We start from the raw sequence: 26,927 nt of genomic DNA on the forward strand, positions 1-26,927 counted from the left end.
GCACATTTCTTGGAGAGACAACATAACGGCCAAGAAATTTACAAAATGCAGTTGAGGGAGATTATGTATATCGACTGGGAATTGTGCACAATGCCTTCTTCGTGGACAGATTACTTGCACAATGGTTGGCTGTTAAGCATGTTAACTGTTAAATCTACACTACCTTTCATCTATATCCAAGAATTCACTAGCAAAAAATATTCAAAATATCAAAGCACTTCATTTTATTGGTTATATTACTTTTTCTTTTTCTTTTACTAGTACTTACCTCTCGGGATAGAACAGCTATAAAACAGCTATTAGAAATATCTGATGGCTCCAGTCGGAAAAAGTTTGCTGCAGACAAGCTTATTTCTGATTTGCAACACAATGGAAGAACAGGCGGACAAAGCCTACAGTGGATATTAACACAAAGTATTGAATCACCACCATGTGCCCTTAAGTAAAATGCAATTTTAGTCAATTGTGGCCTCCCTGTAGTTTTCTTTAAAAAACAAAAGCTAAGAGCTGTCATGAAGGGTTTTTCCTAAGTATATTAAACACACTGTTTTCATTTAAATGGGCAGCAACTGTTCCCAATTGTGCTGGGTTTTTTTTAAAAAAAAATCATTAAAGATTTCTTAGTTTACAAAAATACATGCATTGTCTCTTTTTTTCAAGTTGCGTTTTCTACAGATCAGTTTCATTTGTTGTGAGACATTAGTGTTGCATACAGTGTTAGGTTAGCAAGAAAAGGGGGTGAAAAGGGGAGGGCGAGAGGGGTGGGTGACAATGCTTCTAGTCTTCTACAGTGGTACCTCAGTTTTCGAATGTAATCCATTCCAGAAGACCATTTGAGTTCTGAAATGTTCAAAAACCGAAAACTCAATAGCTGACAGTTAGGCCTCAGGATCTTGCACTCAGCGGAAGCCGCGTGGCATATTCAACTTCCGAGGCGTATTCAAAAACCGAAGCATTTACTTCCAGGTTTACGGCGTTCGAAAACCGAAATGTTTGTCAATTGAGATGTTCAAAAACCAAGGTACCGTTGTACTTAGTACATGTGTGGGGTTCTGTGTCAGTGTCACTTGTGTGGGTTCTCTTCCTATTCGCTTGTTGTATTTCCTTAGTGGTGAGAGAGGTTGGGGTGGCCTAGGTGTGGTTGGTTGACTTTGGTTGGCTGTAGTGAGAATTGTTTTTTCTGTCTGAGCAGGGTGTGTGTGTGTGTGTGTGTGTGTGTGTGTGGATCAGATCAGGTTAGCCAGATTGATTCGTATGCTGTCAGTGGGTTCTTGTTGTTGTCTTGTCGGGCTGTGTATTGGGGTGAAGGTGTCTTCTTCTATTTGTCCCCATGTCGTTTTCAGTTTGTTGGTTAGTTTTTCTAATAAGGCTGTTTCCCTATTGGTTCATGCTTACTCCTGACAGGTCTCTCCAGTGTCTGGCTATGATGCTTCTGGCTGCTGAGAGTAGGTGGGTTATGAGCTCTTTATGTGTGAGTGGGCATTATTATCTTGGAAGATTTTTAGTAGGGCCAGTTCTGGGGTGACTTCTAATACTTGCTTAGTTATTTTGCATATTTCTATTACGAGTGATGTCCAGAAGAGTTTTTAACTTCACGTACTTAGGTTTAGGGCAGAGCTTTCCAAACTTTTCAGGTCGGTAACACACTTCTTAGACATGACTCCATGACACAGTAATTCAGTTTTACTAGCAAACAAGAGGTTAAACTTAACCCCTTTGCAGCCCCGGGAGGGTCACCAAATCACATTAGGTAAATCAGCAGACTAGGCAGAAATCCATTCTGGGCATCAGTTATTTTGCCCATTTTTTTTAAGTTGTCACAATGTGTAAACTGCCCTCAAAAAAAGTACTTGGGATTTTCTTGAAGAACAGCAAATCTGTTGTTTCTGGTGCAAGAGAAGTGTTAATGACCAGATGGTGAAATAGCAATCCTTTTCTCTGTATGCCACAACCATACAATCAAGGGCTTGGTTCGCACATCACAATAAACTATAGCTTGAAATAAACTCAAACTTCTGACCATCTCAAACTACACAAAAGTTTCCGCCATACTCCTCCCCTTCTTGAACCCAAGTAACAATGCTTGGACTAGGCTACACAATGGTATCAATGGGGCCCATGCACTCTGCATGGCTGGATGGGCTCTCATCCTGTTTTTTCTAGTAACATCTACATACTAAAGCAGACATGCAAAAACTGACACATGCAGATGGTCATCCTGACAGACACATCAATTTCATGAGTAGAAAGTTTGGGGTTGGTTTTTTTTAATTCACCAGCTACTAATATTACTGAATTAGCTACAATAGGTATAGCAGCTGGACAGGATTCTATGCTCAAGCTCTGAGTACTCTCTACAGTTTTGAAACAGAATGAATGGGGTAGGGACTATATGGCACTGTAAGCCCTGCATCAGTAGAAGAATGTAATTCACAACCAATAAAAGCCTGTTCTTTACTTGTAAGGCTGGGCCTTGGGTCCTTCTGCTCCAGATGCCAGGGCTTTGTTCACCACAACTTCATTTTCTTCTGGGTAAACCGAACAGGTGCAGTAGACAATAGCTTGCACTCTGCTAACTGTAACAAGAAAATCCAACTGTTAATAATTTCTAGTTTAAGCACACTTTAAATATTAAACACATGTCACTAACTGATGTTAAAAACATTTAAAGTTGAACCAATTTGTATAGATGTATTGAACATTACCATCTTATAACTAAGGTAAAGGTAAAGGTAAAGGTACCCCTGCCCGTACGGGCCAGTCTTGACAGACTCTGGGGTTGTGCGCCCATCTCACTCAAGAGGCCAGGGGCCAGCGTTGTCCGGAGACACTTCCGGGTCACGTGGCCAGCGTGACATCGCTGCTCTGGCGAGCCAGAGCCGCACACGGAAACGCCGTTTACCTTCCCGCTGGTAAGCGGTCCCTATTTATCTACTTGCACCCGGAGGTGCTTTCGAACTGCTAGGTTGGCAGGCGCTGGGACCGAGCAGCGGGAGCGCACCCCGCCGCAGGGATTCGAACCGCCGACCTTTCGATCGGCAAGTCCTAGGCGCTGAGGCTTTAACCCACAGCGCCGCCTGCGTCCTTATCTTATAACTAAAGCAACCAGGAATTCACATTTTGTCATGAGTAAATCATATGTTCCATTAAAAGCCCACCCCAACTAGGGACCCACATGCTGATCCCCTTTCTTCTATATAATCTAAAACCTTTTCACATTCCCTACAACCATATTGTGCCTGTGACATGCCCTACCATCCATTTCTGGCTAGGATTATAAATTTATAGCTGTGCCTTTAATAGCAACTTGATTTACAGACATCAGCAAGTAATATTTATCTCACTTCCTTGTGATGTCTGTCTAGCACCCTCTGATGGATTTCCACTGACATGCAAATACCTTTTCATTCACACAGACTTATGGGTCACACATTGATCAAAAGCTTTTGCCACTCCATTTTTAATAAGTTTTAATTTGCAATTGTTTTATTGATGAGTTCCATCTTTTTATCTGCTCTGATCCTGTTTCCCATAAAGATCATTTAGTCCAAATAATTTGCAAGTTAGCTGCCTTGGGAACCAAATCTTAAAACCTTACTTTAAAATAAAAATAAACACTGACTTTCTCACAATTTTAGAAATATTATTCAGCAGAGAAAGAAATTTTCTTCTATTAAATTATTTTCAAGGGAGGGCATTCATTATCCCAGAAGGCAGGGGCAAGTGATGATTAGCTCATAAGGCTTTCCTAAAGTGGACTGGAAAAATCAGGGATTATAGTTCCAAAAGGAACATAAAGAACAACAACAGCTAAAAGAACCAATAAAGACTGCTAGGCTAGGCCTGTTTAGCACACTGCAGACTCCTCCTTTCCTGGAATAGTCCATCATCAGCAGTCCTTCCATCGCACTGCATGGGAAAAGATATCCCAAAGGATAACAAATGCCCCTAAAGAAGGCCATTGAGATTCCCTAAAACATCAAGGTGACTGTTCCCGTTGCAAGACTATGTTTTCAGATGCCCATCAGTATTTGTGACATTTTTTGCTCCAGGAACAATTTTCTCTTCCAATACTTGTCCTCTCAGTACTTTTATTTCTCGGAATACTCAGGGGTTGTCTATACACAATATTTTACTCTAATTCTTACCAGTTAATGACAAACTTACACTGCATTGCATGTGACAATTCTTTCAGCTGCTGTTGAGCAAGGGAATTGAGTTTATCTTCTGCTACAGAGCCCTGAGAGAGATCTCTAAGTAATTCTGCATCTGAAGAGAATACAATGAGTAAGTTCAAACAAAAACCAGTAACTGACCATGACCTCATGAAACACTAGACCACGGCAATATGCACTGCCCTCAAAAAAGAACTCTCCCCTCTCCCCCTTTCCACATGACCAAAACAAAGACTTTGGAAGTGTTTACTTCAGCTCTATTAAACCAGTTTGCTGCATCATCTGGACTTGGAATGATGGTTAACACAACTATGATTGGTTTCAACAAGCCAGTTTCAAGCCACTTTGAAACTGATCACATTTTTATGCACCATTTATTACATCTCAGCAACTTCCACCCAGATGTATTACAAAGTTTTTCTTCTGGTCTAGGATTATGCAGGCAAAAGGGAAAAATTGGCAACTTTTCTGAGGACAGATGCAGATAGGTAGCCGTGTTGGTCTGCCATAGTCAAAACAAAACAAAATTCCTTCCAGTAGCACCTTAAAGACCAACTAGTTGGTCTTTAAGGTGCTACTGGAAGGAATTTTTGGGGGGAGGACAGATGGGAAGTAAGAGAAAGACTGAGACCAGCTGACCAGACTCCCAACCCCTAATTCTATATCACTCTCCGATTTAAAACCAGATGAACCAACAAAAAACAGACTGTGTCAAGTAGTGCAGCAATGCATCACAAAACGTTGTGCTTGAGTTGCAGGTAGAGATAATGGAAATTGTTTAGGAATCCACAAATGATGGTTTTCTATAATGAGCATAAAACCATCAACACCAATAATGCCAAGACAGGCAGGAATGCAGATCAAACATTTCATTTTACGGCAATCTAAGAGAAATATTTCAAAAAGTTACCTTCATGTTCTTTTAGAATGAATTCTATTGGGTTGCTAACCCCCAGGCCTGAACACCGAGGCAGTAGTAAAATAACTTTAACTTTCTGCAGCTTATCAGTTGGTTCAATGTTTGCAAAATCTTCACGTAGTAGCACAATATCTGAAGGGGAGGGGAGAAGAACCAAATAAGTCTGCAAGTTAGGTAAAGGTAAAAGGTAAAGGGACCCCTGACCATTAGGTCTAGTCGTGACCGACTCTGGGGTTGCGGCGCTCATCTTGCTTTATTGGCCGTATAGCTTCCGGGTCATGTGGCCAGCATGACTAAGCTGCTTCTGGCGAACCAGAGCGTTCTAAAACAAATGGGTCAATTTTGAATTTATTACTTAATCATTAATTAGTGTATATACCCTTCCATGTCAAATGGCTTCTAAGGGTATGAATAATGCTAACACATGCTGTCAGAGGCTCAGGAGCAGAGGCACAGGAGAGGGAGGAAATGGAGAGCGAGGGGGAGGAATCCGAGGGGAGCGTAGGCAGTGACAGTGATCAGAGGGATTCCATGAGCCTCTCCAGCGAATCGGAAGATTCACAGAAGGGGGCGCCGATGGCCAGGGCAAGGGGGGTGCCAAGGGGGAAACCCCAGAAGGAAGGGGCCAGCGGGGACTCCCAGAGCAGCAGTTGGAAATCAGGACCAGCTTCCCCACCAGAGCGCAGTGGGGGGGAGGAGTCCCAGGCATCGGGACCAGTGTTTTCACCACCAGCGAGAGGAGATGAGTCAGGATTGACCACGCCTCCATCGGAGAGCGGGGAAATGGTCAAGAGGAAAGTTACCGGCTGGGCGCGCGCGCCAAGTTCAAATGTACAGGCGAGCGGCACAGCAGGTAGCCCGGATAGGGAGCCATGTCCTAAAGCCCGCCGGAAGGAGGGGCAAGACTCAGGGGGGTCAGCGTCAGAAGAGTCCAGAAAGGAGGAAACCCCAGGGGGCAGAAGGACCCAGAGGAGGAAAGAACAACGGAAGAGGTGGAGTAAGGCTAGAGTCTTAAACTGGTGTCTAGGAGGCGGAGACTCAGATGGAGCTTCGCCGGTCTAGGTTCTAAGACGTAGAGTTGCACGCTGCGGTTTGGAAATGGAAACTAATCTTCAATAAAGACTTTTATACGTTATTACTGACTAGCGTTGGTCCTCTGTGAGCTGGGACCTGGAGGCAACTCTGACACATGCTTACTTTTACATTCCATCTGTGCAAACAAGTCCTTCAGTTCAGCTTCCTTTGCCAAAGACTTTACTCCACATACAAACACTTTGGAAGTCATCTGATTTGTCAGCACCGACATATGAGCCACAGTGAGCCATGAACCCATGTGTGCTATTAAGATGTCATCATCCATATTCAGCAAGGCTTTTGCCGAATGGACGGCAAGACTCCTGGATTTATCCTAAGAATTAAGCAGAGATGCCCAATTAAGAAAAGGGTGATTGACAAATTATTTAAGCGGCAAAGCTTGTTTATTTCTGCAGGTCCAGCACCCAAGTAAAAAAGTATTTCAGGAAAACTGAATTTGCCATTTCGAATGTGCAGCCGTTACTCACAATCTGCTTGTAATCTAAACCAACTGCTTCACGTATGGGCCCAGCCATCTGATTACATTCAGCCCTGTGGTATGGAAAGTGTGGCATGCAGTTTGGGAAAATTTCCCAACAGAAGGGGCTTCAAACATAATGTGCTAAATTCCACACATGTTCCAAGTGATCATGTAGTTGCTTCCATATGATAATCACACCGATTTTTGCAAGGCATATGGTGCCAATACAGTGGCAGGCTGGTGACTGCCAGTGCTCCCTGCCTTAATGGGTACAGCTCCCACATTAGTGGAGATTGTTTGCAGAGGAAAACAAGGATGATTTTGAGGGTAATTGTCCTTGCAAGCTCCCCCCAGGGCCCGGGGGAGTGAACTTCACCCACAAATTGTCTTGATACCTGGGTTCTTGCTCCGGCATGGAATCCGGGAGGCAGGAAGACGCTGAGTGCCAAAGCACTTTGCCTATCAGTAACCCCCAGACGCAGCCATTAAGATGCAGAGGCTCTTCTGTTTATTAGGATGAAATTGGCTCTAATTTACAGGCGTGTGCAGGATGGATGGGACAAGATTATAAATTGCCAAGTGAATCAGCTACTGAGTTGCAACGTTTCGAATTGGAAAGGTTTCCTTCGTAGAAAGATACAGTATGTGAGGGGGAAGGGAAGCCTTTACTTTCTTTATATACACCATGTTTGCTACATAAATGATTCGGCAAACCTCCCCCTGAATGCAAACAAACTGATAAAAAGCAAGAGGAGAAAAAGAGAGTGGGATTATATTTATGGATTAATATGAAAATAGAACTGTGTGAGAACACTGAAAGACTTGAACCACAGCTTCCCAGATTGTAACTCATGTCTCTTAGTCACCTCAGAACCTACACTTGACACTGAACAAAGAAAACTCTAGCAAGTCCAGAGTAAAGCTGCCCCCAATGAAGCTCAAGTTTCAAGGACGTCATAGCTAGTCCTTCTACTCCAGCATTCAAGGTTATCACATTTATTTCATAACGTGAGGGCCTTTCAAAATTAAAGCACTTACTTACAATTAAGTAAATGTGCTTAACTTGCCTTAAGGACATCCAGTGTTAGTTGCATGATATCCCTAGAACCCATATCAGGTGAAAGGGGCTTAGTAGGCTTGATGTTCAGAGATGAGGAACAATGGGCCAAAAGAAATTTCAAGGAGTGTGTGCATGAGTGCCTATAAATCACCTTGCAAGAAAAGTGGTAGTCTAGTGGTTGGCTGTAATGAAAAGCACTATCTCCAAAGAGTGAAAAGAGACGATGTCATAGGACAAAGGAGAGGCAAGAACAGAAGTTGTGTAATCATAACAGCACGCAAATACAAACAATGGTTGTGAACTGAAGTTAAACAAATCAAAAGCTAGCAATGAACTACAGTGGTGCCCCACAAGACGAATGCCTCGCAAGACGAAAAACCCGCAAGACGAAAGGGTTTTTCGGTTTTTGCGTCGCTTCGCTAGACGATTTTCCCTATGGGCTTGCTTCGCAAGAAGGAAGCCCATAGGGAAATCTCCGGGGACCTCTTTTAAATGCTGGCGGTGGGGAGCAAAGCCTTTCCCCCCCCCCTCCGGCCTTCAGAAGAGGTCCAGGAAGGCCGGCGGGGGCCGAAAGGCTTTGCTCCCCACCGCCAGCATTTTAAAAGCGGTCCGGGATAGCAGGGAAGCGCTTCCCGCTATCCCGGACGGCTTTTGAAGGCAGACGGGGGGGAGCAAAAACTTTCGCCCCCCGCCGGCCTTCAGAAGAGGTCGGGGGACAGACTGTCCCCGGACCTGGTCCGAAGGCGGTTTCCATAGGAACGCATCGATTGATTTTCAATGCATTCCTATGGGAAACCGTGCTTCGCAAGACGAAAAGACTTGCGGAACGAATTAATTTCGTCTTGCGAGGCACCACTGTACTGGAGACAGGAGAGAGAGAGATCCAGACCCAGAATTTAATGTAATTCAAGCTAATAATATTACTGCAAAGTTTCACAGATTTTTTCAGTTTGGAGCTTCTTGCTAAACAGTTTGGTGACTATTGACAAGCAAGTCTTTCGAGTCAACTGTAAAAAGTGCACTACAGCTGTGGTCAAATTAGTGATGTTCTTTGTGGAAGAAGCATTCTAACAAACACAACACATCAAAACAGATTTTGCAGAAATTTGTAAGCACAGCCATAGCACCACAATTTATTTAAATTGCTTTTTTCCTTTAACAAGACATTGAAAAGAAATAGAAACATGCAACACAGAAAGACTATGAAGCATGAAGTTAGGACATTTATTTCAGTTTCATGTTAACATACCTGCAATAAGAGCTTGTAATCAGAAAACAGCTGCAGAGTAAGAAGCTTTTCTTTAAGAGTAGAAGGGAAAATGAGTACGTCTTCACAGTGCTTATCTAGGCAATATGAATAGCCACCAAAACTGGAGACCGATTCCACTCTCGTGAATCCCTCCTTGTGTAAAGTGCTATGAACATCTTCAAGGCTGTTGCAGAAACACAACTGTTTAATATAAGTGCTTAATATAAAAGTAAGAAATCACTTTGTCTTTTGTACTTGCATCTGAAACACTACAGATAAGTCTGCATTAATTAAATTTGTTGTTACTCACTACCCTGCTACAAATTGTTACACATTTCCTGTACATACAAGCTTCCTCCCCTGGGACTTGCAAACACAAAGTTCTTAAAATGCTGAATATGCACCCCACAGAAATAATTCTACATGGTTCTACCTGTACCAGGTTCAACAAAGTCTGAAAGTACACTTCTGTTCCCTTTCTCGAACAACTTTCTCAGATCCCTTACTGGAAAGACCTACTCTTTCCTAGAGCAACATGCCACTGCTAAGCTGAGTATAAAGATTCACAAGGCCTAGTTCAGCTCTAATCCCTCCAAGGTTACATACTCAACCTTGGGTCGCTCCCAAAATGGTGGTGCTGAATGTATAGTAGCAAGTAAATATTGAGAAGCTGAATCAGACAGCTAGACTTTGGGGTCACTTCCAAATGACCTTTTTATCAAGTAGGCATCTTCATCACTTTACACAAAGTTTGTAGAGAAGTAGAACAACAGTGGCTTTCTATTAAGTATTCTGTGTTCCTTATAATAAAAACTCAGATTCTGAGGGAAGTGGGTTTGTTGTGCAAGGGTGCCAAATCAACTTCAGTTGTGCAGCTGAATTTACCAGTATGTGATTTAATGCCACCTAAGAAGAGACAGTTTGAAAGGGCCTTAGGAGCACATTCATTGTTTTTGGTATCTAACAAAAATGTGTACTCTCATTTGACAAAGCTCTCCTGTTTCTGTTTGCTGCTCGTGTCTAAATAAGATTGATTTTAATGTGTCACACAGGAATGCAAGGAAGCAGTTGCACTGTTGGGCATCCAGATGTAGAAATATGGTTCTAGGTGAAGTCTCTAGGTGAAGGCTGGAGCTGGCAAGAATTGGCAGAAACAACATTTGTAAGTTGTGGTAGTCTACGTTGCTGCTGCCGTAAGCAAGGGAACCAGTAGATTCCATGTAAAGTGTGCAATGGCGCACACAACAGTGTGTTTTGGTAGTTAAAATAGGCAGGTACAGACTACCAACAAAAGAACATTCCACTCACATTCACCACTAAGTTTAGAGTACTAGGACAATGTTATGGAGCTTTCAAGAAAACCATTTAATTTACTTGCCACCAACACATTTTCTCATGGAGAATATGTTTATATTATCTATGAGCATGTGATATAATTATGAAAGAAGCAAATATTAAAAACATACATGCTACACTAGCAAGCTTTCAACCTCACCTTATTTTAAGTGAATTGACCCACACATACAAGGGTAGCGTGGAAGCCCTTTGTTCTTGTTTCCTTATTGTTTCTGGCAGAATGTGTTCTAGAGAAAGAGCATCGTGTTTGATTCGACATCTTGCTAACGCAGCGGCCAGTTTTGTCTTAAAGCTATAGATTAAAAGAAGGATATGGATAAATCTTGTGACAAGCTTAATTCGTGATTATTTAATCTTGCAAAATCCTGTTTCCTTGCAACAATCAATACTGGTATTGAAATACATAAGAGAAAATTATGGCCAACTCCACTGTCCCCAGGGCATTTACAGCCAGAGAAATCATCATAACAGATTCAAGTTGTGCTATAATGGACTGATCTGCTCCACATGTTTACTAAGTCAGAGGTGGGGAATATAACCCTCCAGATCTTGTTTTTCTATTATTCCCAACAACACTGACTATGCCACTGGGGCTCGAAGACCAACATCTGGAGAGCCAGTTTTCTCACCACTCTTCCCTCTGTTCCCTAGTTTAGCAAGCCAGGACCTGGATCAGATGTTGAGAGCATGATTAGTTTCATCCTGTATCAGTTGTCCTCACCCACACCCCACGACATCTCCTCTGCAAATACTCCAAAGCCTTTTGCTTTGCTCAACAATGGGTAAGTTGTCACTCAAGTCCCCAGCTCTCTTACAACTAGCCAGCAGCAGATGCTCTTCCCTCTAGAGATCATTAGACACATCTCTGCGCAAAGCCTTCCCCCATTCCTAGACACTCGCCAGGAAGATTTGCTAGCCTTCTTTGTTGACCCTTTGCTCCCAATCCTCTTGAACAAAAGTTCATATGGTAAGCAAGCAGAAGAAATGTCAGTAATTACTTTGGTCTACTGAACAAGAAAGGGGCTGGATGGGTTGCTGAAGAAATGGGCGTTGGTAGCTTTTAGATCCAGCTGTACGACTGCATCTGTTGATATAGTTTGCCAAGCTAAAAATGCTGTTTTTCTAAATGTCCAGGGGGTTGATAATAACACACTCAATAATTTAAACCACTTAGTATGAGTTCTTTTAATCCCTAGTTTAGTATGGTAAAAACTGCCCATGGTCACTTTAATGGCCCATCCACGTCCCACTCCAAAGCCTCATCTAGGCTAGTGAAGAACAGCTTGTCAGAAGCAGGTGGGAAGGGAAAGGAGCCTGTAGCCAGGCAGAATGAAAAGGAAGGGAAAGTGCCAGTGAGAATCTCGGCATATGAGCCATGTTGAGTCATTCTTCCCCTGCAGCTCTGTTTCTAGGCTAGCAGCAACAAAAGAAACCAGGATACGAAACCTGCATGCTGCAACAAGCCAGAGTTAATTCAGGCCAAGATTCACAACCCAATGTCAAGCTGTGATTTTTGATCCCAGATTGTTGGTTCCAAATGAAACTAGGTTTTAGTAAGCCTGGTAAGGATCATAGATGCAAACAAACCAGAGACAAGTTAAACATTAGAGCAGCCCTGCTGGATCACATCAAAAGACCTATATTGTCCAGCATATTGTCTCATAAGTACCCAGTTAGCTACCTCCTAGAAGACCACAAGAAGGACATAAGCGCAATGTCACTTGCCCACTTGTAATGTCCCCAAACTGGTTTTCAGCCATCATGACTAGAAGCCATTATCCTCCATGAATTTGTCCAATCCCCTTTTAAAGCTATCCACATAATTGGATTCTATGGTTTAGATACGTCCTGAATGAATTTCATTTTTTCTGTCCCAAACTTCCCACCATTCAGCTTTTATGGATGACCCCCTAGCTCTAACGTTATGAGAGATAAACCTCTGTCCGCTTTGTTCACACAAGACATAATTTTATGCAGCTCTATCATATCCTCCCCCTTACTCATTTTTTTCTGAATTAAAAAGCCCTAGAGCTATAACTGAGCCTCTCTCTCTTTGCAGCTTTTCATGTCCCTGCTCCCAACAGTCTTCTGAATCTCCTGAAAAGGCCATTGGGGAAAGGCTGGAAACAATTGGTAGCAACACCAAGGAAGTCTGTCCTCCATATTCTTGTGGAAGCATTTTTCTCTTCTATATAGAAGAGTGCAGGGTGTTGACTTACTTTCACAAGATAATATGAGATTGAAAGAAGCACAGTTCAGAACAGAGTTAATATCCCATGGAGGGAGCAGCACCAGTTGGAGGCAGGGCCCCTCTGCTCTCCCCTCTTCCAAATGCTGAAGGGAGAAGTGGGGGTACAGGGAATTTGGTGTTGCACAGGAACATAAGGTCCAGATTGGTGGATTGGCTCCACCACACAGCACTGAACTTCCCACACCTTGCCCCACACCCCTCTGGTAAGCGCCAGAGACACAATGCGTTTGGAAGTCAGGGAATCAGCAGCACCCCACCTCTGCACCAGCGTCTACTCGGGGGCAGCATTATATTATTCTAATCAACCTGAAATCAATCAGTCTAACTGATTGTGAAGCATCCGAAAATTGTTCAGTACTTGCTATCAGATGAGAATCCATCTACTTTCTTGTACATATACCTGCAAAGATAACGCTCAACTTCCTGGACTTCTACTATTTGTTCTTCATCATCAATGTTTTCGCGAGCTTCAAATTTCCGATCTTGGAGATCATACAGCATCACAACAACTAGACTGGTCAATTGGTCTGACTGCAAAAAGAGAGAATCGCCATGTGGCAAGATAGGAAAACAACAAAAAAGAATACCCAAATGCTAAATCTGCAAGCACAACCCTCCAAACAGAGAGAAGAGGTTCCTACATATTATAGTGATATGGGTGGTGCTGTGGTCTAAAACACTGAGCCTCTTGGGCTTGCCAATCGGAAGGTCGGCAGTTTGAATTCGCACAATGGGGTGAGCTCCCGTTGCTCTGTCCCAGCTCCTGCCAACCTAGCAGTTCGAAAGCACACCAATGCAAGTAGATATAGGTACTACTGCAGCAGGAAGGTAAACGGCATTTCTGTGCACTCTGGCTTCTGTCATGGTGTCCTGTTGCACCAGAAGCAGTTTTGTCATGCTGATCACATGACCCAGAAAAGCTGTCTGTGGACAAACGCCAGCTCCCTCAGCCTGAAGCGAAATGAGCGCTGCACCCTATAGTTGCCTTTGACTGGTCCTTATACATATTATAATGCAAAAAAAAAACAACAACAACAACTGTTCAGATGCTGACTTTAAAAAATGGGGACTAATAAAAATGGGGGACTAATAAAAAATGAAAACTATTTTTTGAACCTTTTGAAATACTTCTAATTGTTAAAATAAACCAGAAGGCTCTCTTCAGTTTTAGAACCACTAGTTCCCAGTAGGCCATGATTTCTTATTTTTTATTTATAGTACACACACACAGTGAAGCCAGGAGTCCAGTAATTGCAGCATTTAAGAAAGCTTTTTAAAATGCAGTTTACAACCCCAGGGCACATGTGGAGCAGCTATGATCTTCAGATCTCTTCAATACAATCAACTGCAATCTAGCCTTCCAATAGCAAAACAAACCTGAGTGTGGGGTATCATTTTCTTTGTTTACTCAAAATAAATTGCTGTGCACTTTCCTCTTTTTTATTGGCTTTTTCCTGTCCACCACTACCAATTTTTCTAGAGTTACATCAAAAGTGTGAACTGATAGCATTTTATTTGCTTAAAATAAATATGTGTTGTTTCTTTTTTCATGTTGTATAGCTCTAGGCTTGCCATATGTCAGGAAAGTTCCTGACATGTCCTAGTTTTCAGGTATAAAAATGGTGTCAAGGGGAAATTTTGCCAAATTGACAAAATGTCAGAGAAAACCTGGATGTATGGCAACACAGGGGGGAAAGCAGCAGAAACAGCTCCAAAAGCTTGGTTTCCCCCCAAAAGCTCAAGAATTTGGGTTTGTTCCCAAAAATAGCCCAACAACTTTGCGGGTGTCAGGAATTTTACTTTCCGAAATATGGCAACCCTATATAGCTCAGGAATTATCAGAGCTCAATTAATATAGCTCAATTAATTATCAGAGATCAAATTGGCAGGCTTCTGCCATATATGTTTACGAATACATAGGTGTCACAGGTATGTTGCGTGTTTGTGTGTGTGCATACAGAGAGGGAGAGAGAGGATTCTGAAACTCAAGAATAAGACATGCAAGTCCCTTTTTCTTTGAACACAAGCCAGTCCTTAAAGCTTTATACTCATCTGCACACAAAGAACATGGATTATTTTTAAATTAGTTACTCATCTAGTGATGTGTAAAGCGAGTGCATTAGTAAGTTATCTGCACAGGGTAATTTAAGCAAATTAGGTACAACAAACACAAAACAAAATATTTACTCACTATTGACTGCATTGGATAAATGCCACTGTCTAGCAATATAGTTTCAAGAACATCTTGATCTACAGACGAAAAAGATGGTAGAAGCGATCTTCAAATTATTACAGCATTTGCTTTTTAAAAAATTTGTAGCAATCAGTAACATTTAAACATTTCTAAGGTGAATTCTGAAAATATGTGTGAATAAGTGTGAATAAAATTTAGTATTCCGTGAGTATAAATCATGCGTTTAATGTCACAAGATGTACAAAACCATAAGTGTCAATATTTGCACATCTCACTAAACAATGTGCCACTCAGAGCTCGTCCCACCGAAACTATGGAAACTGTCTATGGTTCCACAGAAAGAATGGCAAGCCATTTTCCAACTTTACTCATAGGTTGATTTAGTTACCCTAGCAGGAAGTGGTCACTTCTCTAGCTGCAGTTTTTCCCCTTGGGCTCAGGGAGCAGCCCCCTCTCAGTTGCTGTCTCTGGTCATGCTGCTGTCCCTGAGTAACACCATGGCTTAGTGCAAAGTGCATAAGCCATAAATCTAGAACTAGATTTCTCCCCTACCCCTTCCTCCTCCTGCAAAGGAAGGCTTTTGGCTTTAGTTAGCCATGTATTCCCATAGGAATCTTCATTTACACCAGCTATGGTCAGTTTCAAAATGAGCCAACTTCAATGTAATTTATAGTACCTGCCTTTATAAAACACACTCATAAGGTACACAAAAACTTTTATCCCCATAATGAAATATAATCTACTGGCTGAAGTGGACATGTAAGAGAGAGAGGGGTGGGAACCTCTCTAATTGTGTACACAGGTTCTGCAAAACACAAGAGCAGGAGTGCACACAAATGTTGGAACACATTCCTTATTAATAGCACAGTACATAACATCTTGTTCAAAAGGAAACTTGTGTCCATGAAAAGGTAGAGGGGAAAACACAAGGCAGCTCCCCCCCCCCCCGCCTCCAGTGTTTAACAACTGGATACCTGGCCTTGTTCCCATCCATGGTACTTTTAATGGACTATTGCTATCTTGTTGATCATTATAGTTTCAAGAACACAGAAGCACAGCACTTACTAAGTTTAATTTTTAGATTCATGGAAGTATTTGTGATTACGCTTTGCCTAGGGTTTTCCTCTGTTTAAGCACCACATTATATTCAATTTCAACTAGGAATGTGGATTATCAATGCGGGGCAGAAATAGTTTCTCCTCCCTGCATGAGCAATAAAAGCTGATGTCACCATATTTTAGGTTGTTGCTATGGACGCCAATAGCTTTCCCTCCACTTCTGCATACCAATTCAGACATGCTTATCTCAGTTCAGAAAGTTGGCAAGGTAACCTCCCTCACCCTCCTTAATTTCCTATTGGCATCTCAATGTCTGAATACTGTGCACTTTCCACCCACCACAGCTTGCCCCTCTTAAAAATAAAAAGAACTGACTTTTGAGGGAAAGAAATATCTTTTGGTGACTGCCTACATATGCGTGTTTATTAGCTAAATGTCACTTTTGTCAGAGACTTGGTGTGTGTTTGTGTGTGCTCTTGCTTCATAAATGCATGCAGAAAGCCAGAAAGTTCTCCAATCAATGGATCTACTAGGGCTGGTTCATAATAAGTTATGCAAAGCATACACCAGTTTTCTTCAGAAGCATAATCATGGACTTTTTAAAGACTTCTTTAAAAGACTTTTTAAAACCATGTATACATGGTTCTGATTGTTTCCCCCACATGTTGTATGATGTCCCTGCTACAAAATTAAAATTTGGCAGATGGGCAGAGTAGGGAGCTCTTTTTCAAAGATCAAGGAATGTTTCAGAATTGGACTAGGGTTGGGTTTGACAGTAAAACCAACCCTAGACCATAGGGCTAGACTATAATTAATTTGTGGGAAGCACTAGAGCAGTCACTCAAACATTCTGTCAAAGATGAAGGCCAGCCACTTCTCAGCAGACAGACAAAATAAAAATGGATACATATATGTGCTAAAGGTGATCCAAAGGAATATGGAATGTAACATATAGATGAGATGGAGGAAGATAAAGATGTATGGAGGAATGGGACATGCAGATTATGCCAAGTTTATGCCAACCATCCCCTCCAGTGGTTACATCCAAGTAAAAACCGAAATAGCATATCACCTAAGCCAGGGGTCTGCAACCTTTAAGACAAAAAGAGCACTTGGACCCGTTTCCGAAGAAAAAAAAACTGGGAGCTGCAAAACTCATCATTATAAAAATAACCTTTTTGTTACTTTTTTATTATTTCTTTGTTTGACCCCTCAGAATTACTCCTCCTCATAGAAATAAATGTTAAATTAACAAGTTACCTTTTTTTGTGTGTGTGTTCTTCACTCCCCTTCAAAACAGTGACCAGCGTACATGCCCCCTTTCAATGCAGTGACCAGCATACATGCCCCTTACAATGTAGCGGGCGGGCGGGAAGGTGACGGCGGGACGGTGCGTGACTAACGCATGCACCGCCCCCATGCGCCGTCACAGTGAGTACAGCACCCGCCACAGTGGGGAGTGTCGGGGCGCACAATGCGCCTCCTCCCTTCACTAGTATCCACCCCAGAGCCGCGGCAAAGGTGTAAAAGAGCCACATGCGGCTCTGGAGCCGCGGGTTGCCGACCCCTGGCCTAAGCTGTATGTTTTGTCAGCTGAGCTTTGCTCAGGCTAAATGTACTGATCCAGAAAGCCCAAGCCAAACATGCACACACCCTGTCTTTTTTCCCTTTTCTACTTAAAGCTATTAGCCCTCTAAGGAAGGAAAGGAATAGAGACACAAGATACATGCAACGTGAAGTAGCTGATTCTCCCCTAGAAAGCAGTGGTCTCTCAGGAGCAGGCTGTCCTTCATACCTTGGAAATATATATGACCTGCTTTTTTTCTTTTTAAGCCCTGGGCAAAAAGGCAGAGAAAAATCTGCCAAGCATGCAGTCATAGTTGTTGCAAACTGATCATTGGCACATATTCTTGATTAAAATAAACTCATTCAAGCCCTAAAGATTCAAGATTTGCAAAAGAGAAATGAAACACCATTGTGTGGTTGAAAGAGACACAGAAAAGAGGCTCTGCTCTCTATGCCAACTAGATTAGCTACAAATTACATAGTTCTAAACACAAAGGTGAATTATGTAGACATATTAGTTTAATGGTTGGGGTGGAAAGAAGAAAAATTAGGACAGGCTTTCTACTTACATTTTAGAGCACTAAAAGCCAGTTCATAGGACAAACGTTGGAATTGTTCATCTTTGAAATCAGGGAGAGAAGGTAGTGGCCCATGTCCATATTTTACCAATATTTTATCTTGAGGCTTTTCATTATGAATGCCCTGAAAGATGTTGGCAGCGTTTAGGTAAATGGAGTCCTGATAGCCATTTTTCTCAAACAGGCTTGTTGAGCTTTTTTCAGAAATTACTTCTCCATTTGAAAAATTCATCTCGTGGAGACTCGAAGTGTCACTTGCAATATTAACATTTGAATGCCCCAAGCTACTTCTGAGAACCGGCATTGTTTCGGTATTGATGTATCAGTATATAGAAGGGTGGCAAGTCAGACTCCGAAGATCCCTGTGGAAATATGGGTTGTATATTAATTGCAATAAACCAGTTGACAAGCATTTTGTTGACATTTGTTTTGTATTCTTCTTTGAAAATATAATCATCAAATCATTTTGTCTAGGTGGCTAACACAGTAGACATCACTAGCAGGAACAAATTTATTTATTTATTTCCTGCCCATCTGGCTGGGTTTCCTCAGCCACTCTGGGTGGCTCCCAACAGAATAATAATAATAATAATAATAATAATAATAATAGCAATAATGTTAAACAGGGCTGCCTTCAGATGTCTTCTTAACAAGTCCGTTGTTTATTTCCTTGACATCTGATGGAAGGGAGTTCCACAGGGCGGGCACCACTACTGAAAAGTGTGGTGCACCCTCTGCCACTGCAGGGAGGTATGGAAGGACCCTCTGGCCCCGCGGGAGGCCCAGCAAGGCTCCCCACCACCCTAGATGTTGGAGCCAGCCATCACAAGTGGCACTTCTTTAGGGTAAAATAAAGACGCAGAAAGCCAGTAATATTTCCATGATAAGAGTGAGCAGCCCCTCTGTCTGCCCTTCTCCGATTTATTCTCCTTTGTTCTCACCAGCCGCATGGCCGTTTGCCAATCTCATGTTACCTACATCCGGCCAAGCTTTTATTGCACCCCATCATTACATTCCAATACATTGTAAAGCTCAGAGTGCTGGTCACAAGGTCCGGAGGTACCCTGCAGTATTTACAAACCTCTGCCATGGCTTTATGACTCCCACACCCAGATACATATTGGGATATATCAAGATAACATGATATTTAGCTGGTGATATATCGCAATGTTGAAAACCAGATATCGCCTAGTTCTACATATATTTTCTAGGAAAATCCCTATACTGATCCTGTACCATCCTCCAATATCTAGTCCTAGACCTAGATCCTCAAACTGAAACAACCAAGGATACAATGCACCTGCAGGGAGATGGGACACATACCAGAAGTTAATCACAGTTAATCCCACCACCACCCAGACTAGGGCTGGATTTGGTTGAATTTAAGCTGCACACAAGAACGAAATGAGGAGAATGGGAGAACACATCTTGCTCTGTTCCACAGGTCTTCAAGTATAAGGAAAGTTTTCATAGAGAAAGTTTAGAAAGGCAAGTTAAGTACGAAACACTTGAGAAACACTGGGGTACTGCCAATTGGGCCCCCATCACCAGATGTTGTTGGACTCCAACTTCCATCAGTCCCAGCCGGATTTATGATGATGGGAGGACACCACACTAGCTACCCGTGGCAGGTATATATGTCAAGTCTGCAAGTGTAAAACGAAAGCATCTTGCTACCACTCAGCTCTGATCAACTAATTGAGCCTGGTGACAAATATATGTACCTCGGGTTACATACGCTTCAGGTTACATATGCTTCAGGTTACACATGCCGCTAACCCAGAAATAGTGCTTCATGTTAAGAACTTTGCTTCAGGATAAGAACAGAAACCGGGCTCTGGCGGCGCAGCGGCAGCAGGAAGCCCCATTAGCTAAAGTGGTGCTTCAGGTTAAGAACAGTTTCAGGTTAAGAACAGACCTCTGGAACGAATTAAGTACTTAACCCGAGGTACCACTGTATCCACAACCAAAACACTTTGACTGGAAACCATTAGCATAACGGACACCAAGAAGAACCTCTTCAGCAACCTGATCCTAGGAACCGCAGGACAAGCAACTACCTATGCTGGCTCCAGAACAAAAAATACCAAGCCACTGAAATGCTGCAGCTTGTAATATGACCTAACCCTAGTTACTGCAAAAATATAATCATGTACAATAAAGTCATTTTGCAGAGCTGAAGGTGGTAACGGTGGCATGACTGGAGGCAATGCAACACAGGTTTGTATTTTATGATCTGTTGCCATTATATTGGGTAGATTGAGGTAGAAAGGCAGGACAGATTTATAATATAACAGCCATCCCTAAAAGCCTTGTGGCCAGCAAAGAGTATGTCTAAGCAGGGCTTTTTTAAAGCAAATTTTAGAAACTCCCAGTGGTATGAGATTATAATTCACAAATAAAGTGTGGACCGCAACAACACATCTGTGTGCTTTCTTCCTGTGGACATGCATGGTTTATTGATTAGTCACATTCCAGGACGTTTAGAAACCTACATATACCTGGATAAAATCTTCAGGACTAGTACTCTGACAGCACTAAAGCAGAAAATCGTTATTGCTTTCATACTAGAAACACTGGTGAACACTCCGTAGAGTAGAAGCGGACATGTCTTTGGTAGCGGGAGGAGAAATGGATATGCTTTTAAAATCCCTCTGTTTAAGTACTGTGCTTGTAGGTTGCTATCACACGATTGTAACCAAGAGGCTGCTAAGATATGTCCACACAAGATGATGCTGTAGTATAGCTATGTCAGTGTGAGCCAGTATTTGAGCAACCGTAGCTCTGCTCACATAAAGGACTAAGATTTATTATTTGGGGGGAGGTGACTGAGATGTGACCCAAGACCATTTTCTATTTTAAGTAAATTCAGCTGTCGCACTTTGCATATGCTGTCCCCCGATTCATATAAGTTTATGTTGTTGATAACAAGCACAGCATTACAAGAACCATTTCCTCATCAACTAGGAAAGCGTAATGACCGTTTAATATAAACAGCAGCCACAGCATCAAGTAAAGAAGTAAACAAATCTGTTCAAAAATAAGGCAATTGTAGAACATCTTATCAGCTTTCAGCAGAATCAAAAACCTTCCAGGAAGCATCACTAAAAAGAACTGCTTCTCACAGATCCTACATGAAGATCACATTTGATCAACAAAATTGCACGCATCTTTTGACTGCCACACAGATTCCAATTTCATGATATAGGAAACTTCCGATTAGTAACAAGTTGCACAATATGGACATGAAAATACCTGGTCAAACATAGCAAGCATAAACTGAAGTGCTATCCATAGAGATATAATCATTTGTGAATTGGCCCTTGAAAGAATTTCTAATATTCCAAAACCTATTTAGCTGCTTAGTGGGACCATTCCCAGTACAGTACTAAACAAAATGTTTTTAAAGAAACCTTCCTTACACTTTGCATGTCCACAGAAATTACATGCAGTCTACTGCAATGAAAGAAGTGGTAATGTCAGGTGAGCTGCCTTTCCGAGACACCCGAGAAAGAACATCCAAGGTATTACATCAACACGCACAAAAACTGGCAATTAGAACTTAGATCCTGCCCACCACTCTTTCAGATTAATTCACCCCCAAAATCCACATGAATTACGCATCCTAGCAGAATAGCTTTCATGTTTCTTCCATGTGAATTTCTTCCCATCACTCATTTCTCTGCACACAGAAAGCATTACGCCTTAATGACTAAGGGATATTTGTCGTTGCCGATCCCAAAACTCTTCCATCGCTTGGAAACCGACGAGACCGAAGGACAACAAGGAAATGCACATACCTGCTGTTAAGAAATGACTGGAGTGCTTTATTTTTGTGGCGGTGCTTTCCCTGATGAGACCTCTGTACGCTTCTGATCAGCTGAAAGAAAGAGAAAGGCAGAATTAAGGAAGCTTTCCCTGATCGATGAGGGAGAATACTGCACCTGTTAAATTTCTGCCGTCCTGCAGCTACTGCGTTTTAAGGTTGCCATCTTTCAAAAGAGTAAAACCAATCCCAAAGCTGTCAAGCTTATATATATCTATATATATATCTATATATATGGTGCAACACCAGGGATGCTGTGTCCAGATTTCCCAGGACTTCAGGATCCCCTTAAATCGAAAGTCCTTTTTTTGTAAAAAGAAAAAAAGAGATCGTCAACTTTGGGGTTTGTCAAAAAAAAAAAAAAAGGTTTACAGTTTGGGGGTGGTTTTGTCCTGGACCCTTGCCAAGTCCATCGAAAAATCCAGTTTTGTTGGACTTGTTGAGGGTCCAAGACAAAACAACCCCCCCAAAGCTGTCAATCTTCTTTTCTTTTCTTTTTTCTTTTTTCCAAACTAGGACTTTCAATTGAGGGACGCGTCGATACCTCCCTGAAGTCCGGGAAAATCCGGACACGTGGCGCTGCACCTGTTGAATTCCTACAGCCCTACCAACTCCCGCGTTTAAAAGCTGTGAAGGGGGTCTGAGGAGAAAAGCGGGACGGTTCGCCTCAGCAGTGAGGCGGTTTTCGCCCCGAGTCCCTCCCGTCCACCCTCACCCAGCGACTGACCAGCGCAGCCCTCGACGCCCTTCAGGTATGCTCCTGGGCGGGAAAGCCGGCTCGCTCGCTCGCTCGCTCCCGCTTCTTTCCTCGGTCCTCCTCACCCGCCCGCCGCCCCGCGACTCTCCCGGGCGGCCTCGCGCATCCCCACCCCTGGCCGACGGAGGGGTGGGGGGGGATTGATCCTGCTTGACCAGCGACGCGCCCGACGCTGCTCCTCTCGCGCCAGACGCCGCCTCCCAATCTCCCCCTCCAGGAGGGGAGGGGCTCGGGCGTCGCCTCGCCCCGCCCACGTGCCGCACCCGCCGCCGCCGCGAGCCAAAGCCGTTGCGTTCAAATCTGGACTCGGCCATTCGCTCGCCCGCGGGCGGGTGTGAGCAAGTAGGCGCGGGCGGGCGTGGGTTCCTTTTCGGGGAGCTCCCATCATTTCCCCGTGCGTTGAAACTCCCTTCGCCCTTCCCCCCCCTTTATTTGCGTCCCTTCTCCGTGTCCTCGCGCGCGCTTGGCGTCGCAGTGTCCTCACTCCCACCCTGCGTGGACCGACGCTTTGGTACCGCCCGGCGATGTCTCCCCCCCCCCCCGTTCTCTCTCTGAGGGCAGGCGGAGTAGGAGCCTTTCGGCGTAGATCTACGCTGCTGCTTTCTTCAACCCGTCTTATTTTATTTTATTTTTATTTATTTTTTAATTATTCATTTGGCTTTGCAAATCACACTTTTACAATCACATATCCAACATACAACATAAAAAATGGAAGGGGCGTTATTGGATTATTGTTTTTATTTTGATTTTATGTCTCGTGATCTTTTTTGTGAACCGCCCTGAGATCTCCGGCTATAGGGCGGTATATATTGAATAAAAAACAAGAGTACAAGTAATCACCTGGACTTCGCTCCTCCCCTTTGTGGGTCCTATTGTTGGTCATTTTCTCCTGCATCGTTTATTATACTAATCCAAATCTTTTACATCTCTATTATATCCAAAATTCACCATTAAACTACAAGTGTGCTTCCAATCCTAGTAACAATTTATTATTATTATCACCGTTATTTATTTATTTATTTATTTATTTTACCTACTAACAATTTTAACTGCTTAGAATGGTTTTTAACATAAATTACAAATTTGCCCCATTATTAAAATTTTGGCCTTCCTGATTTCTGATTCTTCCAGTCATTTTTGGCATTTCTGCATAATCTAGCAGAAAACGATAAGCTTCATAATTTAATTTTTGCACGTGCAACGCAAGAAGTGTGCCAGCGACGTAGGTTTCACAGTCTCATTTTCTTTTCTTTTTTGATAATTTTTATTAGTTTCAATTACAGTCCAATAATTGCCTCATTATATCAGTGCCAAATTACTAATACCAATCATTTTCACAGTCTCCTTTTTTCATCACCGCATTTAAGCAACTACACAGTAAAAACTCCCATTGCAAGTGCTAACCGCACAAAGATGTCTGAATGCTGGGCAGAATTTACGTGAAGGCAAATACCACCAGCAAGGTAGTGCTTTAAAAGGAAAAGGGAGAGGTAAATTGTTTGCCCGTCTGATGATTCTTCAGTGTATCTGAAGAAGTGTGCATGCACACGAAAGCTCATACCAAGAACTGACTTAGTTGGTCTTTAAGGTGCTACTGGAAGGAATTTTGTTTTGTTTTGACTATGGCAGACCAACACGGCTACCTATCTGTAACTGATGATTTTGAGTTTTTGATGACATTTGTGAAAGTATAGAATTCCATTTTGAAAGCCAGAAGAGCTTCTGGAGCTGTTATCACAACCAACAGATATGAACATTTCATTTCTTTTGTTTAACCCTAAAAGGGGGTGGAAAGGTAAAGGACCCCTGGACGCTTAGGTCCAGTCAAAGGCGACTATGGGGTTGTGGTGCTCATCTCACTTTCAGGCCAAGGGAGCCAGTGTTTGTCCGCAGAAAGCTTTTCCGGGTCATGTGACCAGCATGACTAAACCGCTTCTGGTGCAATGGAACACTGTGACAGAAACCAGAGCGCATGGAAACAGTGTTTACCTTTCCACCGCAATGGTAGCTATTTATCTACTTGCACAGGTGTGTTTTTGAACTGCTAGGTTGGCAGGAGCTGGGACAGACCAACAGGAGCTCACCCCCATTGTGGGGGTTTGAACCACCAACCTTCCGATCAGCAAGCCCAGGAGGCTTGGTGGTTTAGACCAGAGCATCACCCGTGTCCTAAAAGTCACCTGTACCAGGAGCAAATCCCATTGAACTCAGTAGGTTTTACCTCTGAGTAGACACATACGTATAGGATTTCACATCTTGAAGGAACATCTTGAAAAGTCTCTACCAGGGATTGGGAACCTTAGTCCCAGGGGCCAAATGTGGTGCTCAATGCCATTTTCTATGGCCCTCAGGACTTTTTCCAAGTCATACCCCATTTCCAGGCCACATCCGCTCATCTCGCTTTATTGGCCGAGGGAGCCGGCGTACAGCTTCCGGGTCGTGTGGCCAGCATGACTAAGCCGCTTCTGGTGAACAAGAGCAGCGCATGGAAACGCCATTTACCTTCCCGTCGGAGCGGTACCTATTTATCTACTTGCACTTTGATGTGTTTTCGAACTGCTAGGTTGGCAGGAGCAGGGACCGAGCAACGGGAGCTCACCCCGTCACAGGTATTCAAACCGCCAACCTTCTGATTGGCAAGTCCTAGGCTCTGTGGTTTAACCCACAGCACCACCCATGCCCCGATGGCTCTTGTAAGCAGTCTAATTTGAGACATTTTCTTTGCTTAACTGTAATACAAGCTACACAATATTTGTCCAGCAATTAATTAGTAACAGAAGCTCTTGCCAATTACATCCATCTCTTTGTCCAGTAGAAACAAATTTATACAAGTCTTCTATTCAAGCTGTTCAAGAGCTGTAATTAAACTCGCCTGATCCTTTACTGTAATTGCTTCTCAGTTTAGAATTTTTATCTCCCATTTTGGAGACTTCTGTATTTTTTCCAGAAATAACGTTCAGACATAAGTTCAAATGACTGTATTGGGTCCCCAAATAAACATGAATACAGTACAAGCTTGATGTTTGATTTTCGTGTTGTTTTTATCCTACATGAAAAAAATCTTAATAGAATGTAAAAAATATATATGATGCAAAGTAAAAATGGCCATGATAGGATATATTTTGATCCTCTAATCTGTTCAGGAAGTAGCATATGAAAATGATGTTTATTAATAATCTTATAATAATGATTTATAAGAATAATAACAACTTATTATATATACCCCGCCCATCTGGCTGAGTTTCTCCAGCCACTCTGGGCGGTCTCTTGAGAACCCCCCCTCCCCAGATTTTCAAGTAGATCAGGTATGGGGTGGAAAGTCCACTGTCCTAGATTGCCAAGACTGGGTGAAAGAGAGAAAATGCTAATGCAATAACCTGAAATTTTACTGGTGTTTTACATGGCAAAAGTCTGCAACAGGCAAACCCAAACTTCCTGAAATAAGCACCACTATCTTCATGCAGATTTCCCATCCCTTTAATATTCATATCTACACCATCCATTTAAACCACATGACATTCCCAAATAATTCTGGGAACTATAGTTTACCACTCATGGAGCTACAATTATTCCCGGCACCATTAACAAATTATTAGCCCAATAGCTCTTTGTGGGAGACATGTGCTTCAAATGTGATTTATACCTCTGGTATGGGTGTGATCACAGTAGAAGAAAATTCACAATAAAATACTTGTAAATTATATAGCGCCTATCACTTAAATACTGCCTTTACAGTCAGCACCCTCTAGTCCACCCTGTGCATTTTTGCTGAGAAATAAGCCCCAAGGAGGAACATGGGATTCGCTCCGATGCACAAATGCTATGCTGGGAGAAGCATCAATAAGTTGCAATCCAAAGACTTCAGATGTCTCCTGTTGATATCCCATTCTCTGAAAGGTGTCTTTCAGGCTAACAATATTATTTGACATGTCTTAGATTTCATAACTCAGGAGTAGAGGGGGTGGGCAAGAGAGGAATTCTAATCTCCAAGTAGCATATTGGATTTCGGCTTTGGCATCATATTCTGGTTTCTTGATGTGCTCCAAGAGTTCCCACCAATGTCAAGAGGTTAATGTCGTTTAACGTCCGGATGAATGCTGATCATATATGCAAAACTGGATATCAAAGCTCCTGTTCTTACTGCTTCCAGTTGCAACCGAGAACACGAAGCAACATCAGCTGTATTATAGCAAGTCAGATCCTTGGGTCCTTCTATTTTATAAATTTATTTATTTGGTTTTTCAGATTAAAATGTTACAGAGCTGTATCAAACATAAATCATAAAAACAAGATTTCAAGGAATCTCCTGGACTTCCATCCTCCCCTTTGTGGGTCCTGTTATTTATCATTTCCTTCTGTATCTTTTATGATAGTCCAAATCTT

General features: G+C 42.6%; 1 protein-coding gene across 4 annotated transcripts in view; it reads right to left on the reverse strand.

The window, feature by feature from the left end:
- NSUN7 (NOP2/Sun RNA methyltransferase family member 7) overlaps window positions 1-22,835 on the reverse strand; it is a 28,072-nt gene extending 5,237 nt beyond the window's left edge. For 2 of the 4 annotated variants that reach the window (XM_083754944.1, XM_083754941.1), the window contains exons 1-12: window positions 22,610-22,835; window positions 21,762-21,841; window positions 17,953-18,323; window positions 14,757-14,815; window positions 12,966-13,096; window positions 10,454-10,606; window positions 8,959-9,142; window positions 6,292-6,502; window positions 5,086-5,226; window positions 4,168-4,269; window positions 2,459-2,576; window positions 269-392 (exon numbers count right to left, since the gene is read on the reverse strand). In XM_083754944.1, coding sequence (XP_083611070.1) covers window positions 269-392; window positions 2,459-2,576; window positions 4,168-4,269; window positions 5,086-5,226; window positions 6,292-6,502; window positions 8,959-9,142; window positions 10,454-10,606; window positions 12,966-13,096; window positions 14,757-14,815; window positions 17,953-18,265 — 1,536 coding nt within the window. In that variant the 5' untranslated portion in view covers window positions 18,266-18,323; window positions 21,762-21,841; window positions 22,610-22,835. Of the gene's footprint in view, window positions 1-268; window positions 393-2,458; window positions 2,577-4,167; window positions 4,270-5,085; window positions 5,227-6,291; window positions 6,503-8,958; window positions 9,143-10,453; window positions 10,607-12,965; window positions 13,097-14,756; window positions 14,816-17,952; window positions 18,324-21,761; window positions 21,842-22,502 lie in introns of all 4 variants that reach the window. The other 2 variants (XM_083754942.1, XM_083754943.1) reach the window with 2 other exon arrangements.
- Window positions 22,836-26,927: the final 4,092 nt, after the last annotated feature.

Source organism: Podarcis gaigeae (genome assembly GCF_964106915.1).
Source record: "Podarcis gaigeae genome assembly, chromosome: 9".
In the NCBI taxonomy this organism is placed as follows: Eukaryota; Metazoa; Chordata; class Lepidosauria; order Squamata; family Lacertidae; genus Podarcis; species Podarcis gaigeae.